The sequence below is a fragment of the Aythya marila genome (genome assembly GCF_965140915.1).
Source record: "Aythya marila genome assembly, chromosome: 1".
NCBI lineage: Eukaryota > Metazoa > Chordata > Aves > Anseriformes > Anatidae > Aythya > Aythya marila.
In genome coordinates, this window is record NC_139042.1 from 88,062,853 (window position 1) to 88,083,117 (window position 20,265).

Consider the following 20,265-nt stretch of genomic DNA (forward strand, 5'->3'; position numbering starts at 1 on the left):
TAAATCATTGTTCTGACAAGTAACAAGTTACTTTTTTCTCTTGGCTGCACCTGATGACAAGCAGCAATGTTGTTTACTCACAAGATTGAACTTGCAAAGGTGGCAGTAACACTGAAAAAATAGCTCTTGGCTTTCTACCTACACTGGGCCCAAAAAGATCAGAGCAATCAATGTCACCATCAGTGCATCTGTATGTTGGTAGAAAGTTAGTTTCTTTTTGTGTCCTCCTACAACCTTAAATTAGTATTTCATTATTATTTGATTCTCTTTCTTGGAATAAAAGAAGCTGAAGAGAACATCACAGCAGAGTTGATGTCAAGAGTTCTAAAGCAGTGCTGAATGCAGTTCAACCCGAACTGGTCAAAATAGTTGTAGAAATTAGAGCTGGCTCTTGAACTGATGGTGCAATAAGCCTCCAATGCACACCTCTCCTCACCACTGCTCAACCACCCCCACAAACTTCTAGTCCAGACCCACATGTCCTCACTCAGCCAGGTCTTTCTCTTGTGGATCATTCAGAACAATGGAAGTCCTTAACCTCATTTGTCTGGAGGGGGTTTTAGCTTTTAGCTTTCTACTCACTCACAGTTTAATGAAGTGGATCTTCATCAAGTGAACCATTCCCCTCACCATATAGCTCATTTTTTTTTCTCTCTTTGAGGTAAACTGTTAGCTGAGATAACCCTCTTCTTTCCTTGAAAGGGAATGATGACAGAAGGGAACACTGCCGTGTCTTCACATTATACTTGGCATATTTTGCCTTAAAAATATTAGTTTGCAAAAAGGCACTAACTGCTCATAAATAGTTAAGTCTTTACCAGAATAGCAAATGTAACTACTTAAAGTCTAGAAGTAAATACCTTAAGTAAATTATGCTTTTTAAAAACTTGCTTAGCTTTGAACCCAGCCTTATCACTACTATAGTAAAAGAAACAAACTAAAAGAAAAAAATTATGCACAAGACATCTAGTATTAGAGGCTAATAGTACAATGAGTTCCAGGTGTAAAATTACATATAAATTTACATGTAAAAATCACACTACACTGAATTTCTTTTAACTGAAATGGGCATTAAATAACTAAGTAATAATGCCCTAAAACAGAATACAGAGACTATTAGTTCATAAATTATTGTAATAACTCTAAGCTCACCAACTACAGAATCCTACACTATTATCATCTTTATAGAGGCTAGACACTGTAGTGAGCAAAGAAACTGGGGAAAATGTGTTATAATAGATGATTGCTAAAAATTCCTTTCAGAAATTGAAGGAAAGGAGGGGACTGCAGAAGTTTTATGTTCTGTGACTCAGTTGTGGTTTAACCCTGGTAGGAAGCACCAAAAAGAGAAAGAACTAAAAAACAGAACGAAAGGAGAAGAAAAACAAACAAACAAACAAACAAACAAAAAAAAACAACAAACCCACAATCGATGCAATTGCTCACCACCAGCTGACAAACGTCTAGCCAGTCCCTGAGCAATGTCAACCGCTGCCAGCCAACTACCCCACTTTTACTGCTGAGCAAGACACCATATGGTATGGAATATCCCTTTGGTCATCCCTATGGCTCAGCTGTCATGGCTGTGTCTCCTCCCAGCTTCTTGTGCACCCCCAACTTACTCACTCATAGGCAGCTTGAGAAACAGAAAAGACCTTGACTGTGTGGAAGCACTGCTCAGCAACAGCTAAGTCATTGTTCCATTATCAAAATGGTTTTCATCACAAATCCAAAGCATAGCACCATATGAGACTAGATGAAGAAATCAATCCCAAACAAAACTCTATCCCAAACAAACCAGCACAAACTCTGTTATGTCCTCAGCTCCACCAAAGGAAACAGTCTCAATGAGAAACACAAATCAAAATGATATATTACAATGCTTTTAAAGACATACAGGATAAGCCAATGCACTAAATATGTGCATATCTGGACTTCATGCACACTAGTTTTGTCCATCTGTTTGATGCTTTATATATATACACATATGGATATGTATATACAGATAGATAGAATTTGTAACAGCAACTTGAGGTGAATTACGAGAGAATTGTTATATTAATGTACTTATAAAAGTCATGCCTAACAAGGGGATACAGACTTTCTCAAAGTCAAATTAACATCCCAAGTTTCCGTAACTGAGGAACAAATAACTATGCTTATATCTTAATGATAACTATCCTTATATCTGAATGAATATTCTTTTACTTTTGAAATCAAGGCCACCTCTGAGTCCATGTAGACTGAAACTGAATAATTATCCATCCTTCTGAGACCACAGGCAGATTTCTTTTTCAGATCTAGCAGTGTGAGATGAAAAAATTATCAATTACAGCTACTTTTCACCGGGGTGAAAAAGTTGGTGCTTTCAAAAACTATCACTATCAGCACTATCAAAAACATATAACATATAACATATTCAGCACTATCAAAAACATATAACAATAGGTTAATCTTTCCCATTAGCACAGCCAATATAGAAGGAGATATCTGCCACTGTGTTAATGTAACAAAGGACCAAATCCATCTTCAGAAGGTTTTAAAGGAAAATCATTTTTAAAGGAAAATCATTCTGTCAACACTCTTTTTTGGGAAGCATGACTCAGCAACTGATAAATTTCTGTACAGATCCTACTCGTCATTCTTATAGGTCACCTTGCTGTGCAGATGCACGTAGTATATGAGATGTAGAGTAGAATCCCAATAATGGAAAACAGTTTGAATCAAATCAATAGATGCCTTTACATTTCTTGTTCGACAGAACTATTTTGGATGATTGACACTTGAGTAAATCCAGGCTTCATCTGTCAAAAAGAGACATCTGTCTTTTCTCCAAAACGTTCAATCTACTTCACATACTATGTCATATCTGTATTGCCAGAGCAAAATATGACTTTCTATAGCTTAAACTCAGTATCACTCAATAAAAGCATTAGAAAGTGCAACATTTCTGTTAGAAATATACTGCAATTGGTGCGGCCTCACCTCGAGTACTGTGTGCAGTTCTGGGCACCACAGTATAAAAAGGACATGAAACTGTTGGAGAGTGTCCAGAGGAGGGCTTCGAAGATGGTGAAAGGCCTGGAGGGGAAGACGTACGAAGAACGGCTGAGGTCACTGGGCCTGTTCAGCCTGGAAAAGATGAGGCTGAGGGGAGACCTCATCACAGTCTACAACTTCCTCGTGAGGGGCTGTCGAGAGGCAGGAGACCTTTTCTCCATTAACACTAGTGACAGGACCCGCAGGAACGGGGTTAAGCTGAGGCAGGGGAAATTTAGGCTTGACGTCAGGAGGGGGTTCTTCACAGAGAGGGTGGTTGCACACTGGAACAGGCTCCCCAGGGAAGTGGTCACTGCACTGAGCCTGTCTGAATTTAAGAAGAGATTGGACTGTGCACTTAGTCACATGGTCTGAACTTTTGGGTAGACCTGTGCGGTGTCAAGAGTTGGACTTGATGATCCTTAAGGGTCCCTTCCAACTCAGGATATTCTATGATTCTATGATTCTATGATTCTAATGAAATCAAAGCAGTTATCAGCTATTACTGAATTTCCAAATCATCAGTTATGTCTCTTGTGAAGGTAATATACAATATACAGAGACATTTGCCCAAAATCAGCCCTCAAAATAGCAGTGAACACCATTTTTAACTAACCTTTTCTTTCAGGGAAGCCCAGGAGATGTAAAATTTTAGGATGATTTCAGTTTCTAAATAACTTCTAATATATCTGACAGTTAACAAAGAATGTCTTTTTCAATCATTTCTCTCAGAACTAGTCTAAATCTTACCCACAGAGATATTAGTGAATGCCAATCAGGAAACTATTTAAGGAAATCTTTGTAAATGTCTTAGTTAGCAAAACTAAAAACCAACCAACCAGCCAAAACAAACAAGCAAAAAATGAAACGAAATATGAGATCTACAAAGTTTAGTTCCTGAGCTAATTGTATCCACCCATATAATGCTACAACAAACAGCTAGCTGTGGTTATTTTCTGCTTGTCTCTGATTTGTTTTCAAGTGCTGTAAATTCACAGTTCCAATAGATTGCAACAGGCTTTGGAAGGCTTGATGTGTGCTGATGATTTCTGCACATACTGACATTTCATAATGACATCAGTGACTGAAATAACAGAATTAATTCTAGGAGATTATTCTAAAAGCTTTTAGTTAGCATATTAGATGTTGAAACTGGTATTTGTACCATGAGTGTACCATCCTGTATTGAAAATTTGATGTGGTGAGGTCAGGAAGCTCCCTCTGGCATGAAACTACAAACATGACAAAGATTACATCAGTGAAATGCTGAGCTATGAGATAGCTCAGAACTGGTGCACTTAGCTCATAGAGACCAAAAGGAAGTGAGCAATACTTCTTATATTCCAGTGCTTCCAAGACTTTCAAAAGGACTCAGCAAAATCATACTTACAGCCACTTATCAGAACCTAATGATAATAGCAGTAATGACTGATTACTACATACTTTAATTGTCATTAATGACTTCAGTTAGACCTCTGGAAGCAAATATTCTACTGTGTACTCCTACTCCCAGCTCATGGAGGTATGAGCTAACCAAAGGTACTTTGGTTTTTAAAACTAGTAAATCGTATTTCATTTTATTTAATTTTATGACCATGGTGATGAGATAATTTACATCTCAGCTACACCATCAGTATCAAGTTGCTCAATCAGCAGAGGTAAAATACTAATTAATTTGTCTGTAGTAGATCAAGCATCTACAGTAATTCTTACTCTGTAGGTCTAAAAAGAGAATCTGAAATTGGTAAGGAAACAAGTTTCTTTGTGATTTAAAAGACTGGCCCCATAATTCCACAAAAATGATCAGAGTGCTGGAGCACTTCTGTGAAGAAAGGCTGAGAGAGCTGGGGCTGTGCAGCCTGAAGAAGAGAAGGCTCTAGGGAGACCTCACTGCAGCCTTTCAATATTTAAAGGAGGCTTAGAAAAAAGATGGAGAGCAGCATTTTACTCGTGCAGATAAGCATAGGACAAGGGGAAATGGTTTTATACTAAAAGAGGGGAGATTTAGATTAGAGGTTAGGAGGAAATTCTTCACTCAGAGGGTGGTGAGGCACTGGAACAGGTTGCCCAGAGAAGGTGTGGATGCCCCATCCCTGGAGGTGTTCAAGGCCAGGTTAGATGAGGCCCTGGGTAACCTGATCTAGTGGGTGGCATCGGGGTTGGAACTAGGTGATTTTGAAGGTCTCTTCCAACCCAAGCCATTCTGTGATTTTATGATAATTATTGCTGGCATGAAACATGTAGAGGTATAAAGCATAGACCAAAATTAAATTGTCAGTTTCTATTGAGAACAACATTAATTCTCCAAGTGTAGGCAGAGACAAATTCATGCCCTCCCAAATCCTAGAAAATTCTTTTTTCTAAAGCCAACTTTATATATATATATATGCACATGATGCAGTCTATGGAGCCAGTTCTGTCTTACTATGACATAAAGAATAAGATAAACATTAAAGATAAAAATCTCTCATACAGAAAGAAATGCTGCATTATTAAATTTGTCTTCCATATGTGATATATTAGAGGTTCTCAGAGACTAGATTAGCAATCTGTTCTACACACTCCCTCAGTATTATCAGAATCATTTCTCTAAAAAAATAATGTAAGTTCACTATATCACAAGCAATATCTATTACTAAAATTAACACCAATATATATATTATATATGTTTGCTACTAGATCTTCTGAAGGAGTTAAAATTAGAGCAGTCTGAATGAAAGCCCACTCTTGCACTTCTCTGGGTCTCTGTGTGCAATTTGGCTAGTTCTGCTGTCACCCAGAATACAGTCTCTCTCCCTCTTCATGGGGTAGAATGGGAAGGATGTAGAAAAGAGAAAATGTTTAATAAGAGAACCATGGATTTATGAGTAAAAATGTAAAAACCTTTAAACACTGATGTCTCTCTATTTCTTTGTGTTCAGTTTTGAGTACCTAGCAGATGATCTTGCAAGGAAAAGGACTACTATCATAAGCCCCTGAAACATACTTTTATTTTGCATATCCATATATTTGGACATGAGCCATTATTTCATCATATACCCTCTACAGAATAAAAGGTATCTTCCCAAGATTTCAGTTTTAAAACCTAGGTAAATATCAATGAGTTTGTATTCCTCAATTGTTTTATTCATCCTCCAGTCACCATCCGCTCTGTATGGATCACACAGAACAGACTATTGCATTTGTTTTTCTAGAAACTGCCAAAAATAAGGAGGCTTGAAAGTCGGAAAGAGCTGGAACCAGTAATGGAAGCACCCTGCCTATTCTTAGATGTGCATGTAAATATCTTGCTAAGTGTGAAGATTATGACAGTGATCTTTTCAAATCATAACCAAAAAGTGCAGAAAATGTATAAGTGGCACAAAGCTGGAAGCTATTGCAAATGGCAACAGTGGGACAAGTTTTATCGCAGCAAGAACTCTAATGGAAGAGGGGGTGGGTAGCATATGTTTCCAAGTTACAATATCAACTTTTCCTTACTCATGGCTCTCAGGGACTTGAGAGAGACTCGGCAGAGAATAGACTAAACTATTGTCTCCGCTCTTGTGTAGAAACCAAACTCAATCCCTTCCAGGCATTTGGTTTTATTAAAGCAGAAACTCATAACTCACTGTTCAAAACAGACTGTCGCCTCTAGCTTAGTTCTGCTGTTCAGATACTACCTGCAGCTCACACATTAGATATTTCCTCAAGAATGCCAATGCTATTTTTCATATACATGGATAGTTAGAAACTCTCTTGCCCCAGCAAATCAGCAATATACACTTAGACTTTTTTCCATGACATAGACAGCTGCTGAATCATACCTGTGTCTGACACAATAACTGCCAGCCTTTTAGGTATTATACACCAAAAAAAAAACTTAAGATTTTGATTACTTGTTGACCTCTACACACAGTCTGAATAAAACCACTATAATATTTGCAAACCAAAGTTTGAACTGCTAAACTGTTCAGTTTAAAGTCAATTCTTCTAAACAGTCTGAGACTATGAACCTGAATTATCAGACTAAATTCAACCTCTCTACTACTGTTCCCAATTCAGAAATCCATAGTAATTACTGAAGTAAAATATAGTAAACAAAAAAAATTGTTTTGTTTTGTTTCGAATTGTTACAGTGTTGTCAATAGCTGAAGATATTTAATCAATTGGTAAATTTTTTAAAACATGGTTGTTTCTCTACATTTAGGACTAAGGAAATTAAAAATATACAAACAATTTATAATAACTGTAAGTATTATTTAATTACTAATCATGAGCAAGAAATATTCATGAACAAATTGTAATTTGTCATTTGAAAGCTTCTTGCTTTACTCTATATGCTTTATTAATAAGTAAACAATTGCTATTGCTTTCCACATGAAATGAATAGTGCTAATTTGTACTCTACTTTCCACTCAAATAAGTTTAGCTGGATTTTTTTCAATTAAAATATCTTCTGTTGGGAACCAATTGTCTGACCTTTAAGTTACAAGCTTTTTTATAACTAGCACTGGAGAATAAACTAGCTGTATCTACGCTCAGAATGTTTTTGGCTTCTCTTTTAATATTTTAGTTGCAATGAGTTTCATATTCCTTCAAGGGAATTGAAATCAAACAGCAGATTCATTCTAAAAAAGCTGAAGAACAGTTTTCAGACATTAACAGACATGGGTCCCTCCTTTCTAGGAAAGAGGATGATTACATAAGTCCATACTGTCACAGTTATATAGTCATTCCTTACTCTGATTCAAATAGAAAAGATGTGTTTTTCCTCTCTAAAATATATTCAAGTCTAAAGTTGAAACGCCAACTAAAAATGAATAACAAGTAATAATTTAGTAATTCCTGACTTGTTACATAACAATGTAATAAGCAAGTAATTTCTGAGTTAATAGCATCCTCTGCACTTCAGCATGGCATCTGTTTTCTAATCAAATCCGTAATCAACTGGTTTTATATACTGACATGAAATTTCTGATTCAGATTCTGTTTGAGAATATTGGTATGTGTGGATGAATTTGTTGCTCATTGTAATGATGCCACTTAATTATAATTAGCTGTCTCAGAAGCTGTGCATGCTACCCATAGAAGTAATGCAGAAATGGAGAAAAGCTAGCTGCTTCAACCCATGCACTATAAAATGGTATTTGAATTTCACTCCAGCATTTTTAAATAGTATCCTAGAAATGATATTTTGGAAAGCAGAGATATTGTTATATTTTGTGAGACTAGTAGCACCCCTACCAAGTTACTCTTAAGTAAAAGGTACAGCTTCCTGATACATAGATGGATAGAGGAATGGAAATAATAATAGAGACCCCTTCTTCATTCTTTCCTCATATTACACAAGGAAAGCAGTGAGTTCACACTAACTCACACTAATCGTAGAAGGAAAAAGTAGTAGAAGTACTAATTTTCCTGGCAACTCACAAAAATGTCAGGAAAGGTTTTGGGGTAATACTTCTGCAAACAAGCAAACAAAACATCCTCAGATCACTTGTAAGAGCCTCCAAATATAGTGTGAAAATCTGAACTTAATACAACTACATTTTTTGGATAAATTGTTTTCTCACTGTGCTCTTTGAGATTCCTCTGATTGTTCTTTAAAAAAGCACACCAACAGAGTGCATATGCATCCTCATTCTGCCTTGAGCTGAAAATCTAACATAAGTTACACTGATTTGAAACACTGAGATATATCCATGGAACAGAGTTCATATACCAAGTTTTACTTTCAGTGACGAATTTTTAATACCTCATTCACTAAGTTATATTACGATTATTCCAGACAGCATCAGTGAGCAAGCTAAAAAATAATAAAAATTAAAAAATGAAAAAAAAAGAAGAAGAAGAAGAAGAAAGAACTAACTTTCTCTGTGGACTTGGTCTGTTTAATGATAGAGCAAAAAAAAAATGCTCTTGTTTTGATACATCAGCCACAACAGTAGTTATGGACTGCGTGACATAGTAGTTTACTTACAAGAAAATTATTCATTTGACAGTATGATTCATATATACGACCACTCATCTAGCATAGATAAAATATCCCTCTAGTTACTTAGAGCTATCCTTACGTTTTTGTTCAACAGTAGTTAGTGACAGCTCAGCTGTCATCTTGGGATCTGCATCAAATCCCTGCTGTGCTATCATAGGAATGATTAATGCATGTGTAGGGAGAGGAGGAGGGGATTAGTAGCTGCTATGTATTTATATTAAAAAAAAAAAAAAAAAATCATTAGCATTCTACTAAATCTAATAATTTACCCTCCTTTTGACAACTACTTACTTTATGGGCTATATAAACATGTTCTGGTCTGAATAATTTCCAAAATGCTTTTAGTTAGAGCAATTAATAATTACAACCTTCCCAAATTTGTTTTTCTTCCACAAAGCATGCTGCCATGGTTCTTTTACAGAGTGTTACTTTTTATGCTACCAATTTTTATGAAAGCGTGTTCTAAAAATTAGTCTTAACGCATGGTTCATAATTCAGGTTATGCATTTTCTGAGAATATGATCTATCTTCCATGTATAACAATATTCTGTTTAGTACAGAATTTATGAAAAATTAAGGCACTACAGCTATGAATACGCTGTGTGTCACTTGTTAACTGCCAAGTTACATAATTAAAAAAGGTATTCTTAATTATGTTTTTTACACTTATTAAAATAGTAAATGAAAAATAATAAAAGAGACAAAGACACAATTTAAATTATAATTTGGATCTACTTTAAAACTGGTTGTATTTATAACAAGCTCTCCACATCATACTTGTCAATTGACATAATGCAGTTCTAAGGATATGCAAACTCCTGTTATAATAAACATGACGAGGTCTCTTTTGGCACGAAGATTTACAAAGGTCTGGGTGCAAAAAATTATCTATATTAGCATGTAGTGAGGCATAAAAAGGAGTAGTCATGTAGAGCAAAACAATTTGTGCTAAGTACCCAGCATGCATACAGTACAATTTCCTGATAATTTTTTTTTTTTTCTTATTAGTAGTCCTGGTTCACTCCAATAAAGTAAGCACCCATTAATTGTTGGAAAACATTAGATGAGCTCATTGAAAATATTATCCTTTTAAATTTAACCCAAGAAGGATCCAGTCCATGCATTCCTGGGTTGATGTGTGATATAAATGAAACTCCGTAAGTGGGAATGATCAGGAGAGCCACCCCAAAAATATGCTATTGCTATGAACTGAAAGGCTAACACAGATGACTTATGTCTTGTGGGTCCCCTTCAAGTGATTAAACAAAAGGGGAACCATTCCTTGAACCCATATATCTATCCTCAGAGTAGAAAAACATCACTGAGATGGCAAGGATGCTACTTCTGATGATATAAATTATAAATAAGAAGGGAAAACCATTTCTGGCACTGGGTGAGAAAAATTCAAAGAGTAGAACCCAAAATGGGACTAGTAGGAATTCCATGTTTTTATCCACCCTCCCTTCCTTCTCAGCTTCCCCTCTAAAGAACAGAGTAGGATTTGATTTGGGATGCCCAAACAATGGCTCCTTCTCTCTTTATACAGTAGGGTACATCATGCTAAGGTCAATCCAGTTTCAGATTGAATTGTTCTGAGCTTTCTGAGTTGCATTTCAAAATCTAATTGATAGTAACAACTGTGTGTTCCTTGTTGCTTCCTCTTAGAATTCCAGAACAACTTTGCCACTGGCAAGTGAACAGTATTTTTGTGATCAAGAAAAATGTTAGTTCCACATGCTAAACTGCAGAATCTTTCTTGCAAACATCTGTGAGACAGCAAAACATGCCCTGAGTTCTAAAATTCAGAATGAATTTGAAAAGGTGGTAGATTCGGGAGGGGAAAAAAAAAAAAAAAAAAAGGCAAAAAGGCAAGCAAGAAAAAAACACCACTGTAATTAAGCCTACACTATCTAGAATTCATAGCAGGGAAAAAAAAAAAAAAAAAGCCTGAAATATATTATAGAATTATTTTTAAAGTAAAATATACATTAAAAAGTTCAATGCTGTATCCTCTACTATCTCTACTGTTGCTGGTTTGTTTACCTTTCTTTTGATTTTACTTACCACAGGCTCGTCTTGACAAGACAGAACAGAATAAGAATACATTAATTCTTTCATGAAAGATAAAAGAAATTATTGGACATATGATCACAGAGGATACTTTCTCCCTTTTGAGTGAACTACCTTTTAGGCGACTTCTTTAAATTGACTTGATAAAGTTTGTCAGAGTGAAATGCAGCCTAAAATTTGCACTGGAGAGAAAGACCTAAGGTGACACGTCTCCAACATCAGTCTCCCATATGTCATGTAGAACAAAACAAAACTTAGTGGCATTTTTCAAAACCATGGAACAGGTAATGAGGTACAAGCAGCCTCATAAATCCAAAATATCCTTACTGAAATAATTCCAAGCACAGTGCTGTGCTGGGAAATGTTTATGGAAGTAGCACAATCAATGGAGTTTTTAATGACTGTAGGGAAATGTTCTCTACAGGCCAGCAGTGCCAAGTAATGGAATGAGTTTTCAGGCTGGACTGAAAGGCAAAGGACATCAAAAAGAGACAGATTTAGTGTTTAGAATTCAGATTGACTGCTTTCATTAGGTCAGTTGGTGAAAAAATAAAATTTGAAGTGGGGCAGTAGCTGATGAAGTTGTAAGGTAAGGTTGGAGGTGCTTGTTATAAGCAGCAACAGGACTGAGTGGGTTATTTCAGTATTAGCAACACTGGACAATATCACGTCTCTGGGTGCATCGTCTAAGTACTCATAAAGATACACAAGGCTTTGACAATCAAGGAGGGCAGGAATCCTTCATGGTTGGAATGCATCCCTACAACCTTTCCAGGTTTCACTAGTTGATCTAATTTCAATTATTACACCTGGTGTTTATAAAATAAATCTGCATCTGGCGAATCTACCTTTATTTCAGTAAAGTCATTCTCATTTCTGTAATGGTGATGGATGCACTTAAGAGTGTTCAGAGCCTGGATTAGAAAGAATATCCAGATCGTCAAGCTGTAGGGCTCACAGCATCAATCATTGCTACTCCCGATAATGGTTGATGTGTGCATCAGTACCTTGTCTTTTTTCTTTCAGAGATGCAATTTATTGTTATAGTCAAAATATTAGCTACTCATGGAAATTTTAAAAATTGACATTATTGTCAGATGAAATAAACTACACATGGTTGACAGTATAAAATTTATCACAAGTACTCAATATATATGCAGGAAAATAAGATGCTTTCATGTGATAAAAAACTGCATAATGTACTGTGCTAGCTTGGGCTGGGATAATTAACTTTCTTCATAGTAGCTGGTATGGGGCTATGGTTTGGATTTGTGACTGAAACTGTCGATAACACAATGATGCATATTGATAACACCATGATTTTAGTTGTTGCTGAGTGGTGTTTACACAGAGTCAAGGTCTTTTCTGTTTCTCATGCTGCCCTTCCAGTGAGAAGGCTGGAGATGCACAGAAAGCTAGGAGATGACACAACCAGGACAGCTACCCAAACTAACCAAAGGGGTATTTCATACCATATCATATCATGCTCAGCAATAAGTACTTGGGGGGAAGTTTGTCTAGGCTGCTGCTGCTTGGGATTAGCCGGGCATAAATTGGCTGGTAATAAGTGATTGTGTTTTGTATCACTTGTTTTTTTGTTTGTTTGTTTTCTTTCTTTTTCTTGGAGTTGCTTTTGTTTTGCTTCCTTTGTTTTCTTATTAAACTGTCTTTATTTTAAGCCACTAGTTTTCTAACTTTTGCCCTTCTGATTCTCTTTTCCCATCCCCATAGGGTCAGGAAGTGAGCAAGCAGTTGTGTGGTGCTTAGCTGCCTACCAGGCTAAAATCACAACATGTACTTAAGTGGTTATCATATGTTTCTAAAGACAACTTACTACATATCAGGAATCTTGATTAATCCATCTATTTAATCAGAGCATAATATAGACACATTCTTGATTAGAGAATTAATATCTCTTCTCAATATTTTTTGGCTATGCTGTGGACCTTCTCAATTGTAGAATATATAAAAAACAAATCACTCAAAAAAAAAAAAAAAAAAGAGAAAAAAAAAAAAAAGAGAGAGGGTAAGCTGCATTTAAAATACATTGAAAAAATCTACTTCCTTGACAATTCAGGGTCTAACTCAAGATAGCTTGCTTGATTCTTGAGAGTGAAATGAATAATGAGGTCTTCCTAACACTGTTTCTAAGATTTCATTTGAATAGTTGGTATGGTCAGGCACTGTCATCAAGCAAGTTTGTCGTAGACTGACTTTTGATTTAAGAAACTGCTCTGTTACAAATCACTTTAAAAGGTCAGTGGAATTTAGCAACTCTTCCTACTTTTCACTTGATACTATTAAATGTCATTTAATTGATGAAAAACTGATTTTTTCATGTTGCATGGAAATTTTTAAGGATTTAAATTTCTAATCTTAAGGTATCACTTAATTTTCTCATTTTCACTTTGACTTATATCAACTGAATAGAAACAAAAAAGGTTAACTGGTAGAGCTGCTTTGAAAGCTCAGTTTTGATAGTCACACTACAAGTGCATCAAGAGAAGCAATTAGAGGACAAGAACCTACAAAATCCAAATGCATTTCTACCTTTCTGTACCAGTTTTATCCATTATCCATTTATCCATTTATTTTCCTTATCACATTTGGAGAAATACTACAGTAGTAAGATATGAAGTTCCAAGTGGGAACCATAAATAAGGATGAATAGTATATCATACAATTAATCTCTGAAGAGAAATAATTTAGAAGAGATATTATAGAAGTCTACAAAATCATGAGTAGAATGGAGAGAGTAGATAGGTTTTAACTGTTCAATGATTCCTGTATTTCAAGAACTAGGAAGCATCAAATGAAAATAAAGGACACAGCTAAAAATGAAGGTGATGACTCCTCTCAATGGTCACATTGAGAAGGTGATGGCACCCCACAATGGTCAGTGAACACTTCAAATTCAAAGTCAAAAGAAAATATTAATGCATATTTATAAATTTAAGGATACACCATGCAGCTCAGGAAAGACCCTGAATTGAAAACCCTTAAAAGCCATTAAAGTATTATACTATAGATACATAGTCTTGTGTTTTTTTTTTTTTCTATTTCTGACAACACCTGGAGACAAATCTGTAGGTTCAGACCTTGGTCTTACCTGCACTTACAGAATTCCCTATGGATTCAGCCTAGAATTTTCAGAGTCTGCTGAATTGACAGACAGAGTTTTAGAATTCAAGGGGAAAAAAAAAAAAAAAGAAAGAAAAAAACACACACACACAAAAAAAGGAGGAGAACAACCCATGACTTTCCCCATAATTACCTAAAAGACAAATACTAAGGCTGGGACAGTTCCGTGTTATTCAGGAATTATATGAAGGTCTGAATTTACAAGACTAATTGTCATCTGTTGTCTAGACTTCAAAGTGTTGTGTCTCCCCAGAAAGTACAAGTGTTGTTTGTATGTGACTACTATGTTTCATAATGTTCCCATTCATTTTAGACTGATTTTATATATAATCTAAAATTGTGTATTGAACTGCCTAGGTTGGCAAATTAAAAATAAAAAGCAGAAAAAAGAGGAGAGGGAAGATGAAAGGGAAAAAGGAAAAATAGGAAAGGGGGTGGGGAGGGGAAAGGGAAAGGAGAGAAAGAAGGGGAAGGGAAGGCAAGGGAAGGCAAGGGAAGGCAAGGGAAGGCAAGGCAAGGCAAGGCAAGGCAAGGCAAGGCAAGGCAAGGGAAGGCAAGGCAAGGCAAGGGAAGGCAAGGCAAGGCAAGGGAAGGGAAGGGAAGGCAAGGCAAGGCAAGGCAAGGCAAGGCAAGGCAAGGCAAGGCAAGGCAAGGCAAGGCAAGGGAAGGCAAGAAAAAGAACAAAGAGACACTGGTAAGAAAAATGAGAAATAAAACAGTGTTGAAGATCAATGAAAAAGAAGGAATAGACTGTGATCTAGCCTTTGCTTGCAAATACAGGCATCTGGAATTACCATGAAGGGATTTTAAATGAATATTTGATTTTAAAATCAATATTTGCAAACTAGTGGAACCATGCATTTCTCAAACACAGGATATACATTGAGTACTGACGATCTGGGAGACAAGCTGAGAAGTGGCAGATGTTTACTGTCCCAAAAAGTCTGAATGCAACATTATTAGCACTAGTAAGGGCCAAAGATGAGGCAATTTCTTCATTTTCAAAACTATTTCCTTGGTAGTAAAATTGAAGAAATGCATATAAGAAGAAAAAGAGATGAAAATGTGTTTATTATTCAAACATGGGATCAACCTTTAAAGCACTGAATCACACCATGGGTTGAATCAACAGTTGAGAAATCATCTTGAGCTCTGGCAAATACACAAGTTGCCACCCCTTTTCATACAATAAGAACTATCACAGGCATTACGGCATTACATTTCAAATAGATGCTCTTTTATGAAGTACAATAGTGTTAGCCTAAAGCATTTCCAAACGTCAAACATGAAACTGGACTCAATAAGCAAATAAAGTCATGGAAGTCTTACTAATGCCTATTACACTCATGGTTCCACATGTCACGAGGATCCCATACTGCCCATTTTTCCCTGGATGCCCACCAGCCTCACCTCCCTGAGGACTTCCTCCCAGTCTGCAGGCTGTTACTGCATGTCTACCATTGAGACAAACAAGACCTTAATATACACCTCACTCATTTCAGAAAACTGTCCTGTCCTACCACTTTCCTGCCACTCAATCTGGCTACTGCCATTCTCAATCTGGCTACTGCCATTAAAGATAACAAAAAACATTTCTATAAATACATCAACACAAAAAGGAGGACTAAGGAGAATCTCCATCCTTTACTGGATGCGGGGGGAAACTTAGTTACAAGGGATGAGGAAAAGGCGGAGGTGCTCAATGCCTTCTTTGCCTCAGTCTTTAGCGGCAATACCGGTTGTTCTCTGGATACTCAGTACCCTGAGCTGGTGGAAGGGGATGGGGAGGAGAATGTGGCCCTCACTATCCATGAAGAACTGGTTGGTGACCTGCTACACCACTTGAATGTGCACAAGTCGATGGGGCCGGATGGGATCCACCCAAGGGTACTGAGAGAACTGGCAGAGGAGCTGGCCAAGCCACTGTCCATCATTTATCAGCAGTCCTGGCGATCGGGGGAGGTCCCAGTTGACTGGCGGCTAGCAAATGTGACGCCCATCTACAAGAAGGGCTGGAGGGCAGACCCGGGAAACTACAGGCCTGTCAGTTTGACCTCAGTGCCAGGGGAGCTCATGGAGCAGATCCTCCTGAGAGTCATCACGCAGCACTTGCAGGGCAAGCAGGCGATCAGGCCCAGTCAGCATGGGTTTATAAAAGGCAGGTCCTGCTTGACAAACCTGATCTCCTTCTATGACAAAGTGACGCACTGGGTGGACGAGGGAAAGGCTGTGGATGTGGTCTACCTTGACTTCAGCAAGGCTTTTGACACCGTCTCCCACAGCATTCTCCTCAAGAAACTGGCTGCTCTTGGCTTGGACTGGCGCACGCTTCGTTGGGTTAGAAACTGGCTGGATAGCCAGGCCCAAAGAGTCGTGGTGAATGGAGCCAAGTCCAGTTGGAGGCCAGTCACTAGCGGCGTCCCCCAGGGCTCGGTGCTGGGGCCGGTCCTCTTTAATATCTTCATCGATGATCTGGACGAGGGCATCGAGTGCACCCTCATTAAGTTTGCAGATGACACCAAGTTAGGTGCGTGTGTCGATCTGCTTGAGGGTAGGAAAGCTCTGCAGGAGGATCTGGATAGGCTGGGCCGATGGGCTGAGGTCAACTGCCTGAAGTTCAACAAGGCCAAGTGCCAAGGGTCCTGCACCTGGGGCGCAATAACCCCAAGCAGAACTACAGGCTGGGAGAGGAATGGTTGGAGAGCTGCTGGATGGTGGATAGTGATGGTGGATAGTCGGCTGAATATGAGCCAGCAGTGTGCTCAGGTGGCCAAGAAGGCCAACAGCATCCTGGCTTGTATCAGAAACAGTGTGACCAGCAGGGCTAGGGAGGTGATCGTCTCCCTGTACTCGGCTCTGGTGAGGCCGCACCTCGAGTACTGTGTTCAGTTTTGGGCCCCTCGCTACAAGAAGGACATCGAGGTGCTTGAGCAGGTGTAGAGAAGGGTGACGAAGCTGGTGAGGGGCCTGGAGAACAAGTCCTACAAGGAGTGACTGAGGGAGCTAGGCTTGTTCAGCCTGGAGAAGAGGAGGCTCAGGGGCGACCTTATCGCTCTCTATAGGTACCTCAAGGGAGGCTGTAGCGAGGTGGGGGTTGGTCTGTTCTCCCACGTGCCTGGTGACAGGACGAGGGGGAATGGGCTTAAGTTGCGCCAGGGGAGTTTTAGGTTAGATGTTAGGAAGAATTTCTTTACTGAAAGGGTTGTTAGGCATTGGAACAGGCTGCCCAGGGAAGTGGTGGAGTCACCATCCCTGGAAGTCTTCAAAAGATGTTTAGATGTAGAGCTTAGGGATATGGTTTAGTGGGGACTGTTAGTGTTAGGTCAGAGGTTGGACTCAATGATCTTGAGGTCTCTTCCAACCTAGAAATTCTGTGATTCTGTGATTTCCCCTGCTGTAGCCATTTTCTGATGTTTCAGGGATGGACAATATATTGAATTTTATTATTATTATTTTAATAAGTGAGGAAAAATACTTCTGACATGCCAAGGATGAGTTTGTACCACATGTGACTACAAGATATAGCTATAGCTGTTGTCCAAATGCAGTGTCAGTAGTATTTAAAATATAATGTTGCTAATCTTTTTCTTTCCAAGAGTCAGGAAGGAAAAAGACAGATCTCAGGGTAAAAAAGAAATCAATGTATTCATTAAATCTGACTTGCTGATGTAGCAGATGTACCAGGTGTTTATGCCTTTTACAGATTTATCAGCTTTTAAAGCAATTTCAAGTCCTCAGCTTTACAAGACTTTTTAATGTCTAATGATTGCAGCAGTAAGATCTTTCAATGTTTTATTGTTCTCATTACTAGGGCAATCTATTCAAGATTAAATATTTGTCAGATTTAAATTTTTGTCCAGTAGCTCTTCATGATGCATGTTGGTCAGCAAAATTGAGACTATCCCTCCCTTTTCAATATTATTTATCAAATGATTGAGTTCATTCTCTCTTTTTTTTTTTTTCTTTGCAAGCTAAGCTCCTAGAGATACTTAATACTCGTATGACAAGGTCTGCTTTTCCAGTCCCCAATGTTTTTAATGGGTTTCCTTTGATTTTATTCCAGTTTTTCAATACAGTTCTTAACCTATGAGAATCAGACCTCTGAATACTATTCTAACAGCAGTAGCACCAATGTTATTTGCTTTCTGCACGTATCTGAACATTCTTTAGCAGTCACAGACTCTATTTGTTCTTTTTCTCAGTGTCACACTAACATTCTAAAGTGAGGCATTAACTATGATAATCCCAGTCACTTATATTAGAGACAGAAAGCTCTCCTGCTCCAAAATGAACTGCCTGGCACTTAACCAGTCAATTCAGATCACTCTGTAATAGTAACCACGTGTATTATGAGTCAACAATCTTTCTGCCATCTTCAAAATTCATCAAGAGAAGTGGGTCATTTTACTAGATCTCCCATAGAGATCTGAAGGGGTATAGTTACTTCTTTGCTGCCTTCATTTTCACTGGAAATCTCCCCGTTTGAGTCAATAACTTCAGCGCCCCACCCAATGTAAAAAAATTGCTTTATTTTACTGTTTGTTTGTTTGTTTTTTTCAAGTTTTCATTCTGAATTATATTCATAATTGTGAGGCAGAGTTAAAATGCACCTTGATAATGTATTATACAATAGAAGTTAAAGATAGAATTTAAATTTAGCTTTTCCATTAGTCTCAGATCAGAAAACAACACAAGACAAAGCATGATCCTAGATGACAAAAACCTACATTTTTCTTTCAGAGGTCTCAAATCACCAACTCTTTCATTGTAGCTTTTGTATTTCCAACTTTCTTTTGTGTTTTTCACCACATAAACAGGTGCTGACATGCAAAATCAACTAGGGGACTCCACTCCCTTCCCAGCATCTGTTACTGGAAGAGGTAATACCCTGGTGCTTTCAACAGTTTTCTTTCTTTTTCTTTAAAAAATAATTTTAAAAAATCTGCAGGAAAACACTCTACCAGTCATTTCTATTTATATAACTTGTTACCAGCATCCATCACTAAAGTTAGTACTTCTTAGCTGCCTACAATTCAAAAAGAATGCAGAGCTTCTAGATGATAAAGTAAATATCAATTTTAAGAATATAACTACAATGTTAGGCTCTGAAAATAAAAAGTTATTTTATCTTTATATACTTAAGTGCTTTAAAACACACAATTTCTGTTATGCAGTTATCCTTCAAAAATTACTATTATATTTTTGAGCATGAAAATATACATTTCTCTACCAATAAAAATATGATTAAGTACATTCCAATGATTAATGAAACCTAAATGACAGCATTCATCCATAAGAAAGGAGGGTACCAAAAGAGACTTATTCTGCTGTGGTCAGTATGTAAAATGCTTGAAGATTTTATAGAATTCAGTTTTATCTAAGATCCAAAATTAAAAGTATACCCTAGCAGAAGAAAAATATAATTATGCAAATACATTAAAGAAACCACATTTTTTTTCAAGCATTAATTTTGGTTCATATCAGTGAGCTTAAATGAGGTCTTAGTAACTGCTGAGCTTTATTATGCAAAAAGTGGTTGTGTGCGGTCACTTAATAAAACTCATTAGTTCTCTGTGATAGCAACCAGACTATCAATACAATTTTTTGTTTTTCTTCTAATGCAGTAGAACAAAATTAAGCATTTAAATTAATCTTACCAGAGCTCTGCATTTTACATCTATTGTTCTTTCAGGTGCTGCAGGTATGCTGTTAATCTTTAAGGAAAACCACACTTTGCAATTTGAAGAACTTCCTCCTATGTATAAGAGAATAAAATGCTTTAAAAATCATCTCCTGAGGTGATCACTCCTAGCAGCATTCAAATCAATGAGATATTCTGACTTTTATCAGAACTGCTAGTCATTGTTCATATGGAGACAAAGCAAATCATGAACTGATTTAATTGCTGTCAACAAACCTCCCTATCTAATCCTTTCTTGTCAGGGTTCAAAATAATAACAAAATCAATATATATACAAATCGAAAGAAAACAGCTCTTTGGCAAATTTGTTTCCCAGAATAGCACATTGTTTCAGACT

The 20,265-nt window shown here is 37.3% G+C and overlaps 1 protein-coding gene across 1 annotated transcript in view; it reads right to left on the bottom strand.

Annotated features, from left to right (window-relative positions):
• Window positions 1–20,265, bottom strand: part of CFAP47 (cilia and flagella associated protein 47) — a gene marked incomplete at both ends in the record, with an annotated part of 301,646 nt that overhangs the window by 99,992 nt on the left and 181,389 nt on the right. The window contains 1 exon segment of the mRNA XM_082784753.1: window positions 19,885–19,982. Coding sequence (XP_082640879.1) covers window positions 19,885–19,982 — 98 coding nt within the window.